The sequence below is a fragment of the Myodes glareolus genome, chromosome X (genome assembly GCF_982192425.1).
Source record: "Myodes glareolus chromosome X, mMyoGla1.1, whole genome shotgun sequence".
NCBI classification, from domain to species: Eukaryota; Metazoa; Chordata; class Mammalia; order Rodentia; family Cricetidae; genus Myodes; species Myodes glareolus.
In genome coordinates, this window is record NC_142053.1 from 47742275 (window position 1) to 47758805 (window position 16531).

Here is a 16531-nt window from a genome sequence, read left to right on the forward strand (position 1 = left end):
CTGTAACTACATACAGAAAAATTTAAATTTATAGGAGTAGTATATCAAGTCACTGTCCATTAAAATACCCCCATGTCATTTTTAACCATTCACCACTGATTAAATGCTTTTAAGAAAACAAAGACAGTGGGGAGGGGGGAGGACAAACTTAAAAAAAAAAGATGGCTTTGTGAAAGTGGTTAAGGGTGGTCTCTTTCTGGTCCCTCTGGTAGCATGCTAAGTGTCAGACCACCTTGGGAGAACTGGAGTCTGTTCCAGGAACTGTATTCCTCATTTTGAGCACTTTCCCAGTTTTACCCTCATTTACAACCACCTCCACATCCTCCCAGACCTCACCAGACCTCAAGAATTTTCCCCATACCCTTTCAATATTACACTTCATTAGGAAATGTTGCCAGCAGACATATGATGTTTAAAAATTCTTTACCTTTGAAATAATGTAAAATTGAGTTGCCAAAGTCAAGTTTGGCGATTGCATAAAATCGCAAGTGTACCTTCACTTTCAAAACTAAAGATGAATTCAAAGTTGACCCCAAGGAAAAATTCTATAAAGTAAACTGGTTTCCTGTTATTTTATTATCATTTGAAGCATATTACTCAAGAAAAGACAATTTGACACTATCCAAAAAAGACAGACCTTGTAAGTAAATGGCTCCTCACCCCTAATGTGCACAGTATGTACCAGACACAGAAAAATAAATCCCTCCCCACAAGCATGAAGAGTCAGCTTACTGGCCAAAGTAAAATGTTGTCTAATGTCTGCCAGGCAGAGAACCTCAAATTCCTAAAGAAAACATGGCAAATTTACATCTTTAACTATGCTTCTTCAGAAAGTGTCTCCTTATAAGATGTCCAGACAAAAGTTCCTTCATTAAGACATTTCTCAAAGAATTATTAATTAAATATACCAGAACATTTACACATTTAGATGTTAGTTCTAAGAAACCAGTGTGTTGTGAACCAATAATATGGTTTGAAATGCCTAAATCAACTATAATTTATAATATCATAAACTTAGAAATAAATCAAAATCAAACAACAAAAAATGAAGTTTAAAATATGGCCTACTATACACAAGAATATTGCACAGAAAAAAACCTGGATATGACAGATAATGTATTAAGCAAAAGAAACCATATACAAAAGAATAATCACAGTGGTATTCTATTTAAACAAAGCTGAAATCAAGCAAAATGAATATATGATTATAGAAAACAAAATAGTTATTACCTCAGGAGAAAGTATTCACTACGAAGAGAAAACAAAACTCTCTAAGGGGCAGCAAATGACTATACTTGATTTTGGTGACATTTACAAACATAAAAATTTTTTGAACTATACATTTAAAATTTGTGTGCTTAGTGTGCTACATATGATTATCACAAATTCAAGCATAAGCTGGGTTACATCATAATTTGAAGGATATCCTGGTTTACAAGCAAGTTCCAGGCCAGCCTTGGTTAGATAGTGAGATCACTTAAAAAAAAACAAAACTGTACTGCAGAATTTGAAGTGTGGTTAGAAACCTAGTGTAGTGGAAACTTCCTAAACTATATGAAGGTGATCCTAAAGAAGTCTTCAAATAATTGGGGAGATGAAGTCCCAACTGATCATCTCGTCAAAAAATGAAGCTTCTAGTACTGGGACTGGGTTACATTCAATTGGGTTGTTGGCCAAGGGGTCCCATGGGAACCCCCCAAACACCTAGGCTCTTGTCAAAACAATAGTTTGCTCTCCACAAACTGACAGCAAGCTGCTATTTCTGAAGACAGCATTAATACAACCCATTGACATGGATAGGTCAAGACGGTGACTACATAGTGACTACATTTCACCCCATCTTCTAGTATCTTTGGAATGGGAAGGTTTTATTCAGGCCATCAAAAGAGAAATGTAAACCCCAACCCTGCCACAAAACTTTGATCTACAATCTTTCCTGCATACAAACTATGTTAGGACAATGGCGACACAAAACTCGTGGGAGTAATCAAGCAATGTTTGATTTTACTTTAGGCACACTCCATGAGATGAAACCCATACCCAACACTGCTTAAGTCACCAAGAATCAGAGATCAGATAACCCAGAAACCTAGGGTAAAAACAAATACTACTTGGGTTTTAATAAGTAACAATAAAATGACTCCCAATGGCACTCTGCCACACTCGTAGATCAGTGCCTTGCTCAGCCATCATTAGAAAAACTTTCTCTTGCATCACATCTCTTGCATCACAGAGGAACAAATACAGGGACCCACAATCAGACATTATGGAGGGGGGGCAAAGAGACAGACAGACAGACAGACCTTGGAACACTCAGCTCTAAGTGGGATGTCTCCATAAAATTTCTCCCCTTAGACTAGCTCAGGAAATTGAAGTATGATTAATAAAAGCTCAGAGACATATTGGGTTCAACCTAAAGACCATAAAAGCAAAGCAGACAGCCACTGGCTCTTACCTCAACCTCAGTCCAAAATGGCGATCCAGGAATCTCAGAATGAGACTGTGTCTGTGAGCTCTCTCCTCCCATTTTATATTCCTCTTTAGGACTGGGATTAAAGGTGTGCACCACCGGGATTAAAGACATGCACAGCTCAGTTTCTATGGCAAACTAGTGTGGCTACTGGGATTAAAGGTGTGTGTCACCACTGGCTGGGCTGTAAGGCAGACCAGTGGGGCTGTTTTATTCTCTGATCTTCAGGCAAGCTTTATTTATTAAAATACAAATGAAGTATCACTACAGGAAACCCCATGGAAGAGGAGGTGGGGATGGAGGACACCAAGAAAACAATTCCCTCTGAATCAACTCAGCATAGCTCTTATGAACTCACAGAGTCTGAAGCACCAAGCACAGGGCCTGCATGAGTCTGCACCTGGTTTTCTGAATATATAGTTTAGCTTTCAATTTAATGTTTTCATGGGACTCCTGGGTGTGTTAATGAGTGGATCTCTGTTTATTGTACCTTCCCTTGGGATTCTTCCTGCTGGGCTGCCATGTCTAACTTCAATATGATATTTTTTGCTTCATCGTATTATTTTTTATTTTGTCATGTGTGGTTGTTATCTCTTGGAAGCCTGTTCTTTTCTAATGAGAGACAGAAAGGGAGTGGATTCAGATGGGAGGGGAGAGAAGGTGGGGAGGAACTGGGAGGAGTAGAAGGATGGGGAACTGTAATCAGGATATGTTATATGAGAAAAGTATCTTTTTCCTTTTCTTTTCTTCTTTCTTTCTTTCTTTATTTCTTTTTTTTTCAAGACAGGGTTTCTCTGTAGCTTTGGAGCCTGTCCTAGAACTCGTTCTGTAGACCAGGCTGGCCTTGAACTCACAGAGATCCTCCTGCCTCTGCCTCCCAATTACTGGAATTACCACCATACAGCTCTATTTTCAATAAAAGGGAAAAATAAACTATACATTCACATAAAATTGTACTTTACTCTTTTCAGCTATAACTTTATAAGAAAAAAGAAAATGCTAAATTTCTACATTAGATTTACTTCCGGAACTTACTAGTGATAGACATCAAAATTATATTAACAATATCCTTTGCCAATATTAAAAATTAACATATAATGAATTTATTATATCCTCCTGTATACATATACATCAAATTAGGGACTTCAGATATTTATCAATCTAATTATGAGATTTTTCCATTTATATCATTCTAAATTCTACCTACATTCATAGATTTATTTTGACTGTGAATCATGGCTTTATTAAATACTATAGCATCAGTTGGTTATTATCAGGGAAATATATTCAATTCATTCTTTAATAAAAAGTTAGTGGGAGTGGCTAGGATATGGTTCAATCAGTCAAGCACTTGGCCTTGGAAGAAAGAGGACCCAAGCTTGATTCCTCAAACCCAAGCAATAAAGTATCATGGTAGCTATATTTGTAATCCCAATGTTGTGAAGGTAGAGAAAGTAAGATCCCTAGGAATTGATCATCCCCTCTTGCCTAGTTGGTGGGTACCTAATCATGACAGACCCTGCTTCAAAGGAGGAAGATAGTGTTTTTGAAGATGACCGTTAAGGTTGTCCTTCAGTATTACACACAAATATGTACACTTATACACACATATACACACATGCATAAAAAGTATGTGTGGCAGGCCATTAGACTAAGGGGGCTCCAGTGTCTTTGATTCCTGCTTCAGCAAACCAGACTCCAATGGTGTAAATAGGAAAATGAAATTTACTTTTAACCAATCAGTAAGGGAATTTACTAATTACAAACTATCAACTAATCTCTGGGGGTGTTCCTTTTCAATAAATCACACATTTCCTTTGTCTTACATCCTTTCATGCCCCTCTGTGAAGCTTAACCCTCCAGTGGCTTGGAGCTACTCAATTTATAAATCAATATACACTGAAACGAAGGCTTTAGAATTTTAAAGCGCTCAACTGTATATTTTAAACAAATTTGCTCCCTAAATCTTACTAAGGAAATAATAGTAGACTGACTGGACTGTTACCCAGGATCCAAAGAGTTAGATTCTATTTCTGGTCCACCTGTTAGAGTCATGTCATCTCAGGTCACTCTTACAAGTTCTGAGATTACCTTCCCCCGTGCATAAAATGCTGATAATACTCTCCCTCCTGGTTCTGCAGCGAATATCTAATGAGAAAGCTAATAGAAGAGTGTTTTTATCATATACTGTTAAAGGAATGATAATATGCCTCAAACTAAATACTTGTACCTGGGTGTGGCCAATGAAAACTGAACTTCAATTTCAAAGCTTGTTACATATGCCTTGCTTTTCAGTTGAGTCCGGATCAGCAATACTAAAATTTAACATATCTGAGATGGTGAAACAATTATATCATAAGTATTAAAAAATGGATGTATAAAGGGAAATCCAATTAATAACCTCCTTGCTTTTTCCAGTTATGAATTTTAGATGTCTCTTCAGTCACGCAACAACCACTATATTAATTTCACACATGAACTCTGAACTGCTTCTGCATTACCCATGCACTATCCACAGTACTGCAGGTCCCTTGGAGTCTGAATTTCACACTAACTGCCCCTGAAGACCACTCTCATTTCTGCCATTTGCCATCTACCATGAAATTTAAAAATATGCCTCACTCTGGATGCCTTGCCAACACCTCAAGTGCTTTTCTTCGGTGCCCCAAATGGAAGGTGCCTTGTGTTATATCACATTTTAGCATTTCTTTCTTTGATGAGAGGAAGTGAGGCAGGCTAGAATTACCTCAGAATGCTTCCTGTCACCATTTGCTCTTTTCAGCAACCCTAGATGACAACCCCCAATTGGATAGTCCTGCAGAATTAGGAGGTTGAAATAAAAAGGGGGGGATGATCTGGTTTCAGGAGCTTCAAGGGCTCGTGTTCCGGGTGATGCAGTTCTCAGTCCCATAATGAAGTTCTCCAAATAAGAGCAAGCTTGCAGATATCCAAACAAAATACCTAGAGACAGTGAATCCAGACCATCCCATAATCCTTGAAAAGAATCCCCTTCAGACATTAAGTCCAATGAAGACACTTACTGTTGACCCTCAGTAGGTAGGAGGTGGGGCCAATTTTGCAAATGTAGGTTGAAAGCGGCAAAAGGGACAAGAGTCAAAATTATCAAAACTAAATATGGGTGTAGGGAAATGACTCAGTTGGTAAAGTGCCTAACTTACACCATGAAGACCTGAATTTCAATCCTCAGAACCCATGCTAATACCAAGCATAGCTACCTATGTCTATAACCTCAGCTTTCGGGAGGAGTAGATAGGATTTCTGAATCTCATTTGCCAGCCAGGCTACTCAAACCTGTGAGCTTCAAGTTCAGTTAGGAGCCCCATCTGAAAAAATAAAGGTAGAGAGTCATTGAAGAGAGATATCCAATATTGACTTCAGGCCTACACACACACATACATACACCCAACACCACACACACACACACACACAAACACATACACAAACACACATACACACGTGCAAGCACAGAGAGAGAGAGACCTAGCAAGAACACTGAAACAATTTAGTATAAAAAGCAAACATGGGAAAAATTTGTCTTAGAATATCATGGTTCTATGGGATAATATAAAAATTTAGAGTCATAATAATAAACTTACTCAAAAAATGACAAAATTATAGTCCATATACTGTAATTTTAAGATTATAGGGGGTCACTACAACATGAAAAACTGTATTAAAGGGTCACATCAGTATGAAGGTTGAGAACTACTGATCACGACCCATGCCTATAACCCCAGCACTTGAAAGGCTGAGATGGGGCTGCCATGAGTTCTAGGTCAGCCTGGGCTATAGAGTGAGAACCTTATCTCATAAAAATCCAAAGCAAAGAAATCAAGTTGAGAGAGTGGATTGTTTTTTAATAAATAGCATTCTATTGGGGTGGTTAAAAGGTTAGAGCCTCATAATTCTCAGATTGGAGGTACGTGCATGAGTGTGTGTGTGTGTGTGTGTGCGCGCGCACACACATATAATTTATGTCACAAAAATACAAAGACCATTTTTCTTCCCTTAGATATCTAAAGGTCTAAGCAGTCAGATTAGTTGAATCAAAATAGAATGTGTTTGGCAGGGACCAGAAATGAAGGTCAGAGTGATTTTATCTATTCTTAACTTTTCACTGGGAGAGAGGCTATAACTAACATCCATGTTTTCTTTAAGCAACCACTTACATATTCTGGTTCCAATAAAACATGGAGTAGATTCACCTTTTCCTGTTCCTCTTAATAAATACAGCTAAAACCACAAGGTATCATAAATAAATTCATCTCTCCTAAATCTCTGAAAGGTAAAACAGACAAGGAATTCTGGTTGCTAGGGGCCTTAGGGCCTAAGAGATAACATGGAAGTGAGCCCTCTGGGTTTTTAGTAACATATGCTGAACCTTGTGACAGAGTAGGCATATAATGCAGCAGTGTAGGCACAGATACACAATTAATGTCCCTCAAAAGTAAGCTATTTCTAGCCAAAAGAACATAAAAGTAACAAACTATAAAGAAAACTTTTATTAGGCAATATTTATTCAATCAAATACAATAGAAATTTAATCCTAATTCTTATCACAAAATGGGATGATTAGATTTCTACCTTCATCTGGATTTAGTCACACACCAACTTCCCCAACTCTCTGAAGCAGTTTTAGAAAGACAGAATGGAGATCCAGCACTTTCAACCATGCCAGTCATCAATGACTCCCCCAGTACACAATGGTAGTAGAGACTTTTCTCTTAAAGCCAGGGTAGTGTTAGTGGAGGCCTACCGAGGGCCTTAAATTTCACCCCTGCCTAGTAATAATGGCATCCCTATCTCTACACTGAGGGTAAATGGATCATGAAAGCAGAACTTGACTCCCATCTCCACCCAACAATATAGAAGTAATTCTCTCTTCCCCCAACTACAGTGGTGTCAAAGTAGGCTTGTCAAAATGGGAGAATGAAATAAGATCCAGAGAGTCGCAACATAAAGATTCAAAGACATGGTACAAGATCATTCATGATACAAAGAACTAGGAACATATCAACTTGAGAGGGAAAAGGCGTTTAACAGACACCAACACGGAAATGACACAAATACTGTAATAATTCAACAATTTTAAGCCACTCATCTTAAAATGTTCCAAACAAGCAACTCTTAACTCTGCAGAACCAATTTTTAAAAATGGAAAATCTCATTAAAGAAATAAAAAGCATAAAAAGAAGCAGCAGATTTTTAGAATGGAAAAATACAATAATTAAGATGAAAAATTCATTGGCTGATATCAATAGAACAAAAGAAGATGATGGGGGAAATCAGGGAAATTAAAGATGGAATGATAGAGAAGACCCGGTATGAGCAACAAGGAAATCAAGTTGGAAAAAAGTAAACAGATTCAGGGATATAGTGGACTAAACAGTACATTAAATATCCATGTCATTAGAGTTCTAGGAAGAGAAGAAAAACAGTATGGTGTTTAAGAAATACAGAAAATATAATTGGTAAAAAAATCCCCACATTTCAGAAAAGGGTAGTTTATTTTAAACTGACAGGCACATATGCTTTACATTTGTGGTACAAAATATGCTTTGACATATATAAACATTGTGTGATGGCTAAATAAAGCTAATTATCATAAAATCTCCAATATTTGGCAAAAATTCTGAGCAACAATAAACCAACAAGATATAATTGGGATACACAGAAAATTCTACGTAATAAGAGCAGAATATACATTTTCAACCTCCCAAGAGACACTCACACAGAGTCCATATCCTGAGTCTTAAAACATACACAAGCAAATTAAAAATATTTGAAATGATGTAGAATGTATCTCTGATGACAATGGGACCAAAGAAAATACTTCCAAACAACTAGAAATTATATGAATCTTACCTCTAAATAATCCATTAGTCAAAAGGCAAGTCTCAAGGGGAGTTAAAAATACATCTTGAAATAAATAACATGCAGATACAATGACAGACAAGAAACAGTTAGCAGCTATTGAAGGATATGCATGTTGAGAATAGGTGATAGGTACTGACTATAAAGGGGTAGTAAGGAGAGATTTTTATTCTGCCAGAATAATTCCTGGTTGCGGTATTTGTTAAATAAATCTATATATGTCAAAATAACATGGCAGAGCTAGAGAGATGACTGAGGAAAAGGCAAGCATGAGGACCTGAGTTCAGATCCCCCAAGACCCACACGAAAAGCTGGGCTTGTTGATGCTCATCAGTCATCCAGCACTGGAGAGTCAAACAGCCTCCTGCAACTAGTGGTCAGCCAGCCTAGTCCAATTGGGGTGCTCCAGACCAGTGAGACACCTTTTCTTAAAAATTCAGGCAGAAGGCAACTGAGAAAGCTACTGACATTGGCTTCTGGCTCCAACACACACATACACACCATGCATGTGCACCTACATATATATGAATATGAATGTGTAAATACTGAAATGCCATACTTACAAATGCACACAACACACACACACACACACACACACACACCTTGAAGCTGTTAACACACATCATTCCACATGTTAATGCATCATCATTATGAAAATACCTGAGAGAAACAACTTAACAGAAGACAGTTGATTTTGGGTTCAGAGGTTTCAGTCTATGGTTGACTGGTTCTATCCCTCTGAGTCTAAGGTGAGACTAAAAAAATATCACATGGAAGGGCATGACGGAGGAAAGCTTCTCACCTCATAGCAACCAGAAAGCAAAAGGATAAACAGGAAGAGGCAGAGATAAGGCATAACCAACAGAAGCATACATCTCCATGACCCATTTCCTCCAACCAGGCCCCACTTCCTAATAGCCCATTCAGTATGAATTCATCTAATGAATTAATCCTTATGATTCAATTACTTCTCAACTACAGAATCAAGCCATCAATCCATGACCCTTTCGGTAGCAGGACATTTTCATTCCAAACTACAACATTCCAGTATCAATTTCCTGGTTTTGATATTGCATTTAAATCTATGACCATGCCACCTTGAATGTGCCCAATCTCATCTGATACTGTATGATAATTCTGTACAGTGTAGTGGATGAGGTAAACATAATGAAGAATATAGAGAGCCCTTCTGTGTTCCTGTAATTCATTGTGATTCTTTTATTGTTCATAACAAAAAAATAACAAAACCATTTATAAATTACCTGGAAACAAGAGCAGGAATGCTAAATAGTTGTAAATAAAACACCTTAGCAAATTGCTATAACAGTATGTCAGTTTTATGATGAAATAGATTTAAATGGGAATATTTTGAGTAGACCAGTGACATAAAATAAGAGGGACATTTTAACAGTGGCATCAAAAACAAATATTAAAATGTCTCATCTTAAACCTGGTAAGTGGCAATTGTAAAGTGCTGACAATATGACACATAAATTACATTTTCAAATAGTGAAAAATCAGTTTCTAAAAGCTTGGGGTTTGCTAGTCAGACCTTAGCTAGTAAGTAGTAGGAAAAGAGGAAATCCATGCCCGGTAACTCAGAACCTATTCCTGTGGCTGCCGTGTAGTTAGTTCCCTGTCTGGCATTCCCATATTGTCTGTCATTGTTTTCTCATTTCTGCCATGGAAAAAATATTTACAATGAGTAAACTATTTGGTGATAATTAGAAAGAAACAAATGAGGACTAATCACCTTTCTCTACACAATCCAAAATGGTGAACACTAGCCATAAGGAGCTATTTAATTTTAAATTAAACAAACATTTTAAAAAATTCTTAAACATATTTTAAGTGCTCACTAGTTCTGTATGGCTAGGGGCACCAAAGTAGAACCGTATAGATACAGAGAGTTCTGCTGTACAACACAAAAGTCTTGTCATTTCCCCCATAGTCATGCAGGTACAGTCTGGAGCTCTCTGACAGAGATGGCCATTTCAGTATCCGGGGTTTGCATTTACACATAACTGTATCTTCATCAATATTTAGCAACATGTTATAGCAGTTATGTGCTAGAGTTTGGGAATAAAACTGCATGAAAACTCCAAGTTTTACTAGGCATGCTACTTTACATCTACAGTTCTAGTTTTTGTTGTTGTTCATTTGCTTAAAATTTAAAAATGCAAGACCTGGAGGGTACTAGTGCCTATCTCAAAGGGTTAGTGACACAAGACACATTATCTGACACGTGTGCTCTATAGATGCTAATTATTAGCGTATGCTTTACTTAAGTCTGGAAGGCTAACTTGCTTGTTCTAGGGTCTAGAACCTATGTGGCCAACAGAAAAGGCAATAGGGAACAGTCAATCATATGAGTAGCAAAGAAGTCAGACACTGACAGGGCTCCTTTGTACCCAGACGAACACAAGCAGCAACTGCATTGTTCCTCCATAACTCGGGGCCAGCACCACAAAAGACAAGACCTTTTCCCGTAAGACCTATTTACCATCTATCTTTCAAAATATAAAGAAGAGGTTTACCCTTAGTATCAAGGAACTTCAAATCCAAAGTTAACTACCACATCTACCAAATTAAATAAAAGCACATTATACTGTCTATAAATATGCAAGCAAATCACTCGGTATGAGGTATGTTGGGTCCTGTTTTTTTCTAAGCTGTTTCTAGCAATCACGTCGCATTCCTTGATGCATTATTATGGTTAAATGTCAGTATACCAATTCCTTTTGTAAATACAGCAGGCCTCCACAACAAACTGGATAAATATTTATAGATCACCAACTACACATGGGGCGCATTTATTCTACACTGGTCATTAGCAAACTATAGCTACAAGACTAAATTTATCCCATCTTACATATTTTCTGTGGAAAGCAAAGTAAAAATGATGTTTACATTTTGAAACAGCATGGGAACCACCTTCAACCACAATTGCTGAATACTGGATGGTTTTGGAAATCAGCTTTTGCTGCCAACTTAATAATTTGTCTTAATTCAACCCTAAAGTTACAAAACAAAAAATCCAAGTGAAGATGGAGTAAAACCATTTTACTGCCTGATATTTCTGAACTATCAGGGATGGCAAGATCCTTTATATACTTCTGGTGCTGGGACAAGTTAAAACAATGGAATGGTACTTCATACCCACTACTAGCTATAACAAAAAGAAAGATATTGATACATATAGTTCATTGTACAAAGTTTTTCATCCAAATTCATTACTGTGGGAAGATAAAATAGCCACTTTGGAGAGTCTGACACTCCCTCAAAAAGTTAAATGGAGTTGTTCATATGACTATGATCCAAAAATTCCACCCCTAAATATGAACACAAAAGAAATAAGAGTACATGTCTGAACAGAAACTTACATATAAAGTATAGCAACCATATTTAGAAGAAACAAAAGGTAATAATAACCCAAGTGGTCATAAACTGATAAATGGCTAAACAAAATATATAACTGACATAAAATGGTATATATTCAATCATAAAAAGAAATGGAGTGATGATATATTTGTATAAATTTTAAAATGATTATATTAAGTGACAAAAACAAGCCATAAAAGGCCACATATTATTATCTTATTTGTAGTTAATGCTCATAAAATGGAAGCCAATAGACTAATGTTTGTATAAGGACAGCAAAAGGAAGAATGACAATAGGTACAAAGCTTCCTTCTTAGGTAAAGCAGATGAATAAAAGCAAGCTTTTGGGAGTGGTAACATAACTCTGTAAATACTTATAATCATTAAATTGTGTGCTTAAAAAATTACAAACCAAAAATCAGTTTGGGAGTTGTCAAGAACAGTGAGTGGAAGAGAGGAGTGACCACAAAGACGCATGTGACAATTTGGGAGAAGCATGGAAATATTTTATATCTCAACTTTAGTGTTGGTTACACAAAAGTATATATTTATAACCAAGTACACTGAACTTTTAATACTTGGACACAATGAGATTTATTCTATACAAATGATACCACAATATAGCTGCCTCTTAGCAAACGGTAAACAGGAGCAGCATCTCCAGTCGCATCTCCAGTCGCGCACAAATTTCAAACATATATTTCACTTGAGTTCACACTGCAGCTCTAGCAGCAGTTTTGAGACCTTAAGGCCAAGTGGAAAAGTTATTACCGGAGCCCAAGATCCACTTCCCTGTGCAGGTGAGAAGCTTTCATCTAACCATCAGTTGGAAGTGATTAATCTGCAACGTAACGACATTCCCCAAAGCAAACATGACAATAGACTTATTTCTCAAGCAGCAAATATGGTCAGTTAAAATCCTATGCTTCTGTACCCCTATCCAATCATAAGAAAATAGACTTTAAAAAATACCTAACAAGTACACTTCAAAACTACCAAGGTCAGCAAAACAAACAAAACCTGAGAAACTGTCACAAGCTTCTAAAGATACAGAAACACCATTTGATTCATAGGACCCTGGATGGGACACTGCCCAGAGAAAAACTAATGAAACTAGAAAAGTATGGAGAAAAGTTGATTACAATATACAATGTGTGCTTATCTGTTGTGATAATGATAGAAAAGTGAATTAAAGTGTTAATAATAAAAGATTCAACAAATACTGCTAGAACAATGTGGATAACAACCTTAGCTAACCTGATGTTACACCGTATAGAAAGGTTAACTCAAAATGGATCATAGACTTAAATGCAAAAGAGAAAACCAAAATTCCAGAAGAAAACATGTGGAATCAACTCATCAAAATCATAACATTCTGAAGTCTTAACTAGATACAACACTAGAGAAAGACAGAGAAGATCTTGAGGTAGGAGAATCACTGAGTCTGGGGCAAGCCTGGGTTACACAGTGAGTTGCAGGACAGCCTGGACTACAGAATGAGACCTCGTCTCAAAAAAAAAAAAATCACCAGGTGGTGGTGGCCCACGCCTTTAATCCCAGCACTTTGGAGGCAAAGACAGGCGGCTCTCAGTGAGTTCAAGGCCAAATTGGTTTACAAAGTGAGTTCCAGGACAACCAGAACTGCTACACAGAGGTCTTGAAAACAAACAAACAAAAAGTTCAAAACCTTTTCCTTCAAAACACATACCATTGTGGTGAAGAAAGCTGAACAACAGTGGCACACACCTGTAAAAGCAACTTGGGAGTCAAAGGCAGAAGGATTGCAAGTTTGAGACTAGCTTGGGATACACAGTGAGACCATGTCTCAAAATAGCACAAACAAAACCAAAACAAAGCAAAAGGAGAAAAAAAAAAAACAGACGGCAAGACAAAGTAGGGGTCAGTATTTGCATATCATATACCTGACAGGGATTTGGATTTAGACTGTGGAAATAATTGTTACAAGTCAACAAGTAAACAACAACCTACTTTTAAAATGGAAATAAACACAGAAGCAGATCCTTATGTGTAGGAGATACACCAATGGCTTAAAAGCGCTTAAAAAGATATCTACCACTACTAGCCACTCCATATGAAAATAAACATTGTAACTAATATATCATTTCCTGCCAACTTAAATCGTTACAGTGTTTTAAAGGGTAAGGCACATACCTGAATCCCAGCATTTGGGAGACTGAGGCAAGGGGATTGTGAGTTTGAAGTCATCTGGGCCTCATTCTCAAACAAAACAACAAGAAGAGCCCAGTAAATAACAAATATGCGTGGCAATGTGATGCAACAAGAAGCCTCATGCACAGACTGCAGCTGCTGCTTTGGAAAACAGTTTTGTAATTGCTTTAAAAGTTAAACATAAATTGTCCTGTTACCCAGGAATTCCACCTTCAGGTATCTAGTAACAAGAGATGAAAACAAACATCCACACAAAGATGCGAAAACAAGTGTCCTAAGCAGCATTAGTCATAAGAGCTTACAGCGAGAAAAAAAAAAACCACTAAATTTCTATCAATTGGTGAGTAGATACCCAAAAATGTATTACCCGTCCACTGTAATATTATTAGGCAACAGAAGTAAGGAAGTACTTACGCATGTAACAATATGGTTAAGTTCTCAAAACCATTACACTGAGTGAAAGAAGCCAGACTCAAAAGATCTCATATTACATGATTTCATTTATGTGAAATGTTAATTAAGAATGGACAATTTTATAAAGACAAAGAGTACACTAGTGGCTGCCTGGGCAGGAAGTGGGGATAAAGATGAACTGAAAAGGGGCATGAAATCTTACTGGGACGATCAAAATGTTATACAACCGATTCATTGTGATAGCCACACAACTCTGAAATTTACTAATAATCAATTAATAATTAAATAGGTGTGTTTTATTTAGCTTTGTAGTGCTGAGTATTGAACCTACTAGAGCCTTACACAGGTCTGCTAAATGTTCTACTGTTAGGCAAGCCTAGCCCCAGTTGAATTTTATGGTGTGTTAAGTTATCACAATCAGATTGTTAAATAGGGAGGGAAAGGTAAAACTGGGTGGAGAATATGTAGGAATTCTGCACAATCTTTGCAACAATTGTTTTGAAACAGGGTCTTGCTGTCAGTAGTCCTGGCTGTCCTTGAACTTGGTCCAGGGACCTGGCTGGTCTCAGGCAGAGAGATCTGCCTGCCTCTGCTTCCCAAGTGCTGGGATTAAAGGTGTGAGTCACACCACCCGACTTTGCAACGTTCCTATAAATCTAAAACCATTCTGGAAAAAAAATGTTTAAATTTATTTAAATCAAAATTAGAACTTGTGACCTTAGAAATGGTTCCACAAGGAAGTCTGATGAGCTATGCTAAATCCTCAGGGCCATATGATGGAAGGAAAGAATCAGCTCCCAAAAGTTGTTCTCCGACTTCCACATGCAATGCCAAGGCATGTACACACACATACACAGAGAGGGAAGAACAGACAAACAGAGACAGAGAGACAGAGACACACACAATCAATAAAATAGTCTTTAAAAAAGAATATGGTTGTGGATTATCAATATTTGGCAGTAGCTTTCTGTGTAAAAAGATATTTCAAAGACTTTCCATCGATTAAAATGGATAAAATCTCATCAAAGAACATCTGGAATTGATTTTGATGATAGAAAATAATAACTTTAACCTCAATTAAGCAAAATAGTATGTCCCTCAAAGAATTCTGATCTCAGTATTTCTGTGTGAAAAATATATTCTACTATTATTATATCTAGAATTTCACCAATTAACTTTTGTCATAACTTGTCTTCTGTACTTGGTTTTACCATTTGCCCTGAAAAAGCCTAAAATATCTATGATCTGGCATTTTACATAAACTTTGCTAATCCCTGTTCTACCCCACAACAGGAGAGGCATAAACATAATCAGTCACTTTTAAAATATATTTTCAGCACTTTTCTAATACACTTTCGGATATGCTCTATAAAAGACAAACCTTGCATCTCTTCTGCTACAGCACTATTTGGAATTTCCCTCTTAAAAACCCACATTGTTATCTTAACATTTTAGTAAGCCTCCATGTAATTGCCATTACCATTTTATTAAAGTGACAACATCATGCCCCAGTATCCCTAAGGTGACCGCAGTTAAGTAGCGTCACCAGGCTACAGACTCACTGAGATCTCTTAGATATCAAGTGGCTTCTATGGCATCACACCCTGTCTTTAGCATCACTCTGGCACATCACCTCTGTATGGTGTCATGTGTTAACCGCTGCTGTGGCAGAATCCTACTCTGATGCCACTTGCCGAGATGCCAGGGTAACTACCCTGTGCTTCTTTCCGCTCCTTGGACAGTGGCAGGGAGGGGGAGGGTAGCAACAGTCAGTGGTTCAAGCTCAAGTGGTAGTACTCAGCTCCAACTACTGTCCCTTCCGCCTGCCACTGCAAGTGAGGGCCCAGAGGGACAAGATCTTTAGGGTTCCAGAAGTCTCTTGGCCTGGTATAGTATCCCTTTCATGTGACCGATTTACTGGCCTACCAACGACCACCCACCCTAGCTCTTTCACACAGTGCCTCCAGAAGCCGCTCCCATTACCTGACTCCATTCTCCAGCTGTCATCCTGGGCCAATTCCACCGGCAACTTGACTACGGCTTTCTCAGAGGATTCTGGGACTTGTAGTTCCACACTGCTCTGAGACGGAACCGAGTAGCGGGTTGAGACGCTTTCAGGCCCGGAAATGCCATCAAACTTCAACTCCCAGAAGCTCCGGGCTATGGGACGGGAAACACGGA

At 37.7% G+C, this 16531-nt stretch overlaps 1 protein-coding gene across 1 annotated transcript in view; it reads right to left on the reverse strand.

The window, feature by feature from the left end:
• The window catches only part of Atg4a (autophagy related 4A cysteine peptidase), a 54381-nt gene that overhangs the window by 34062 nt on the left and 3788 nt on the right, over nucleotides 1-16531 (reverse strand). Inside the window, exon 2 of the mRNA XM_048428530.3 lies at nucleotides 16334-16510. Within this exon, the coding sequence (XP_048284487.3) occupies nucleotides 16334-16510 (177 nt within the window). The remainder of the gene's footprint in view (nucleotides 1-16333; nucleotides 16511-16531) is intronic.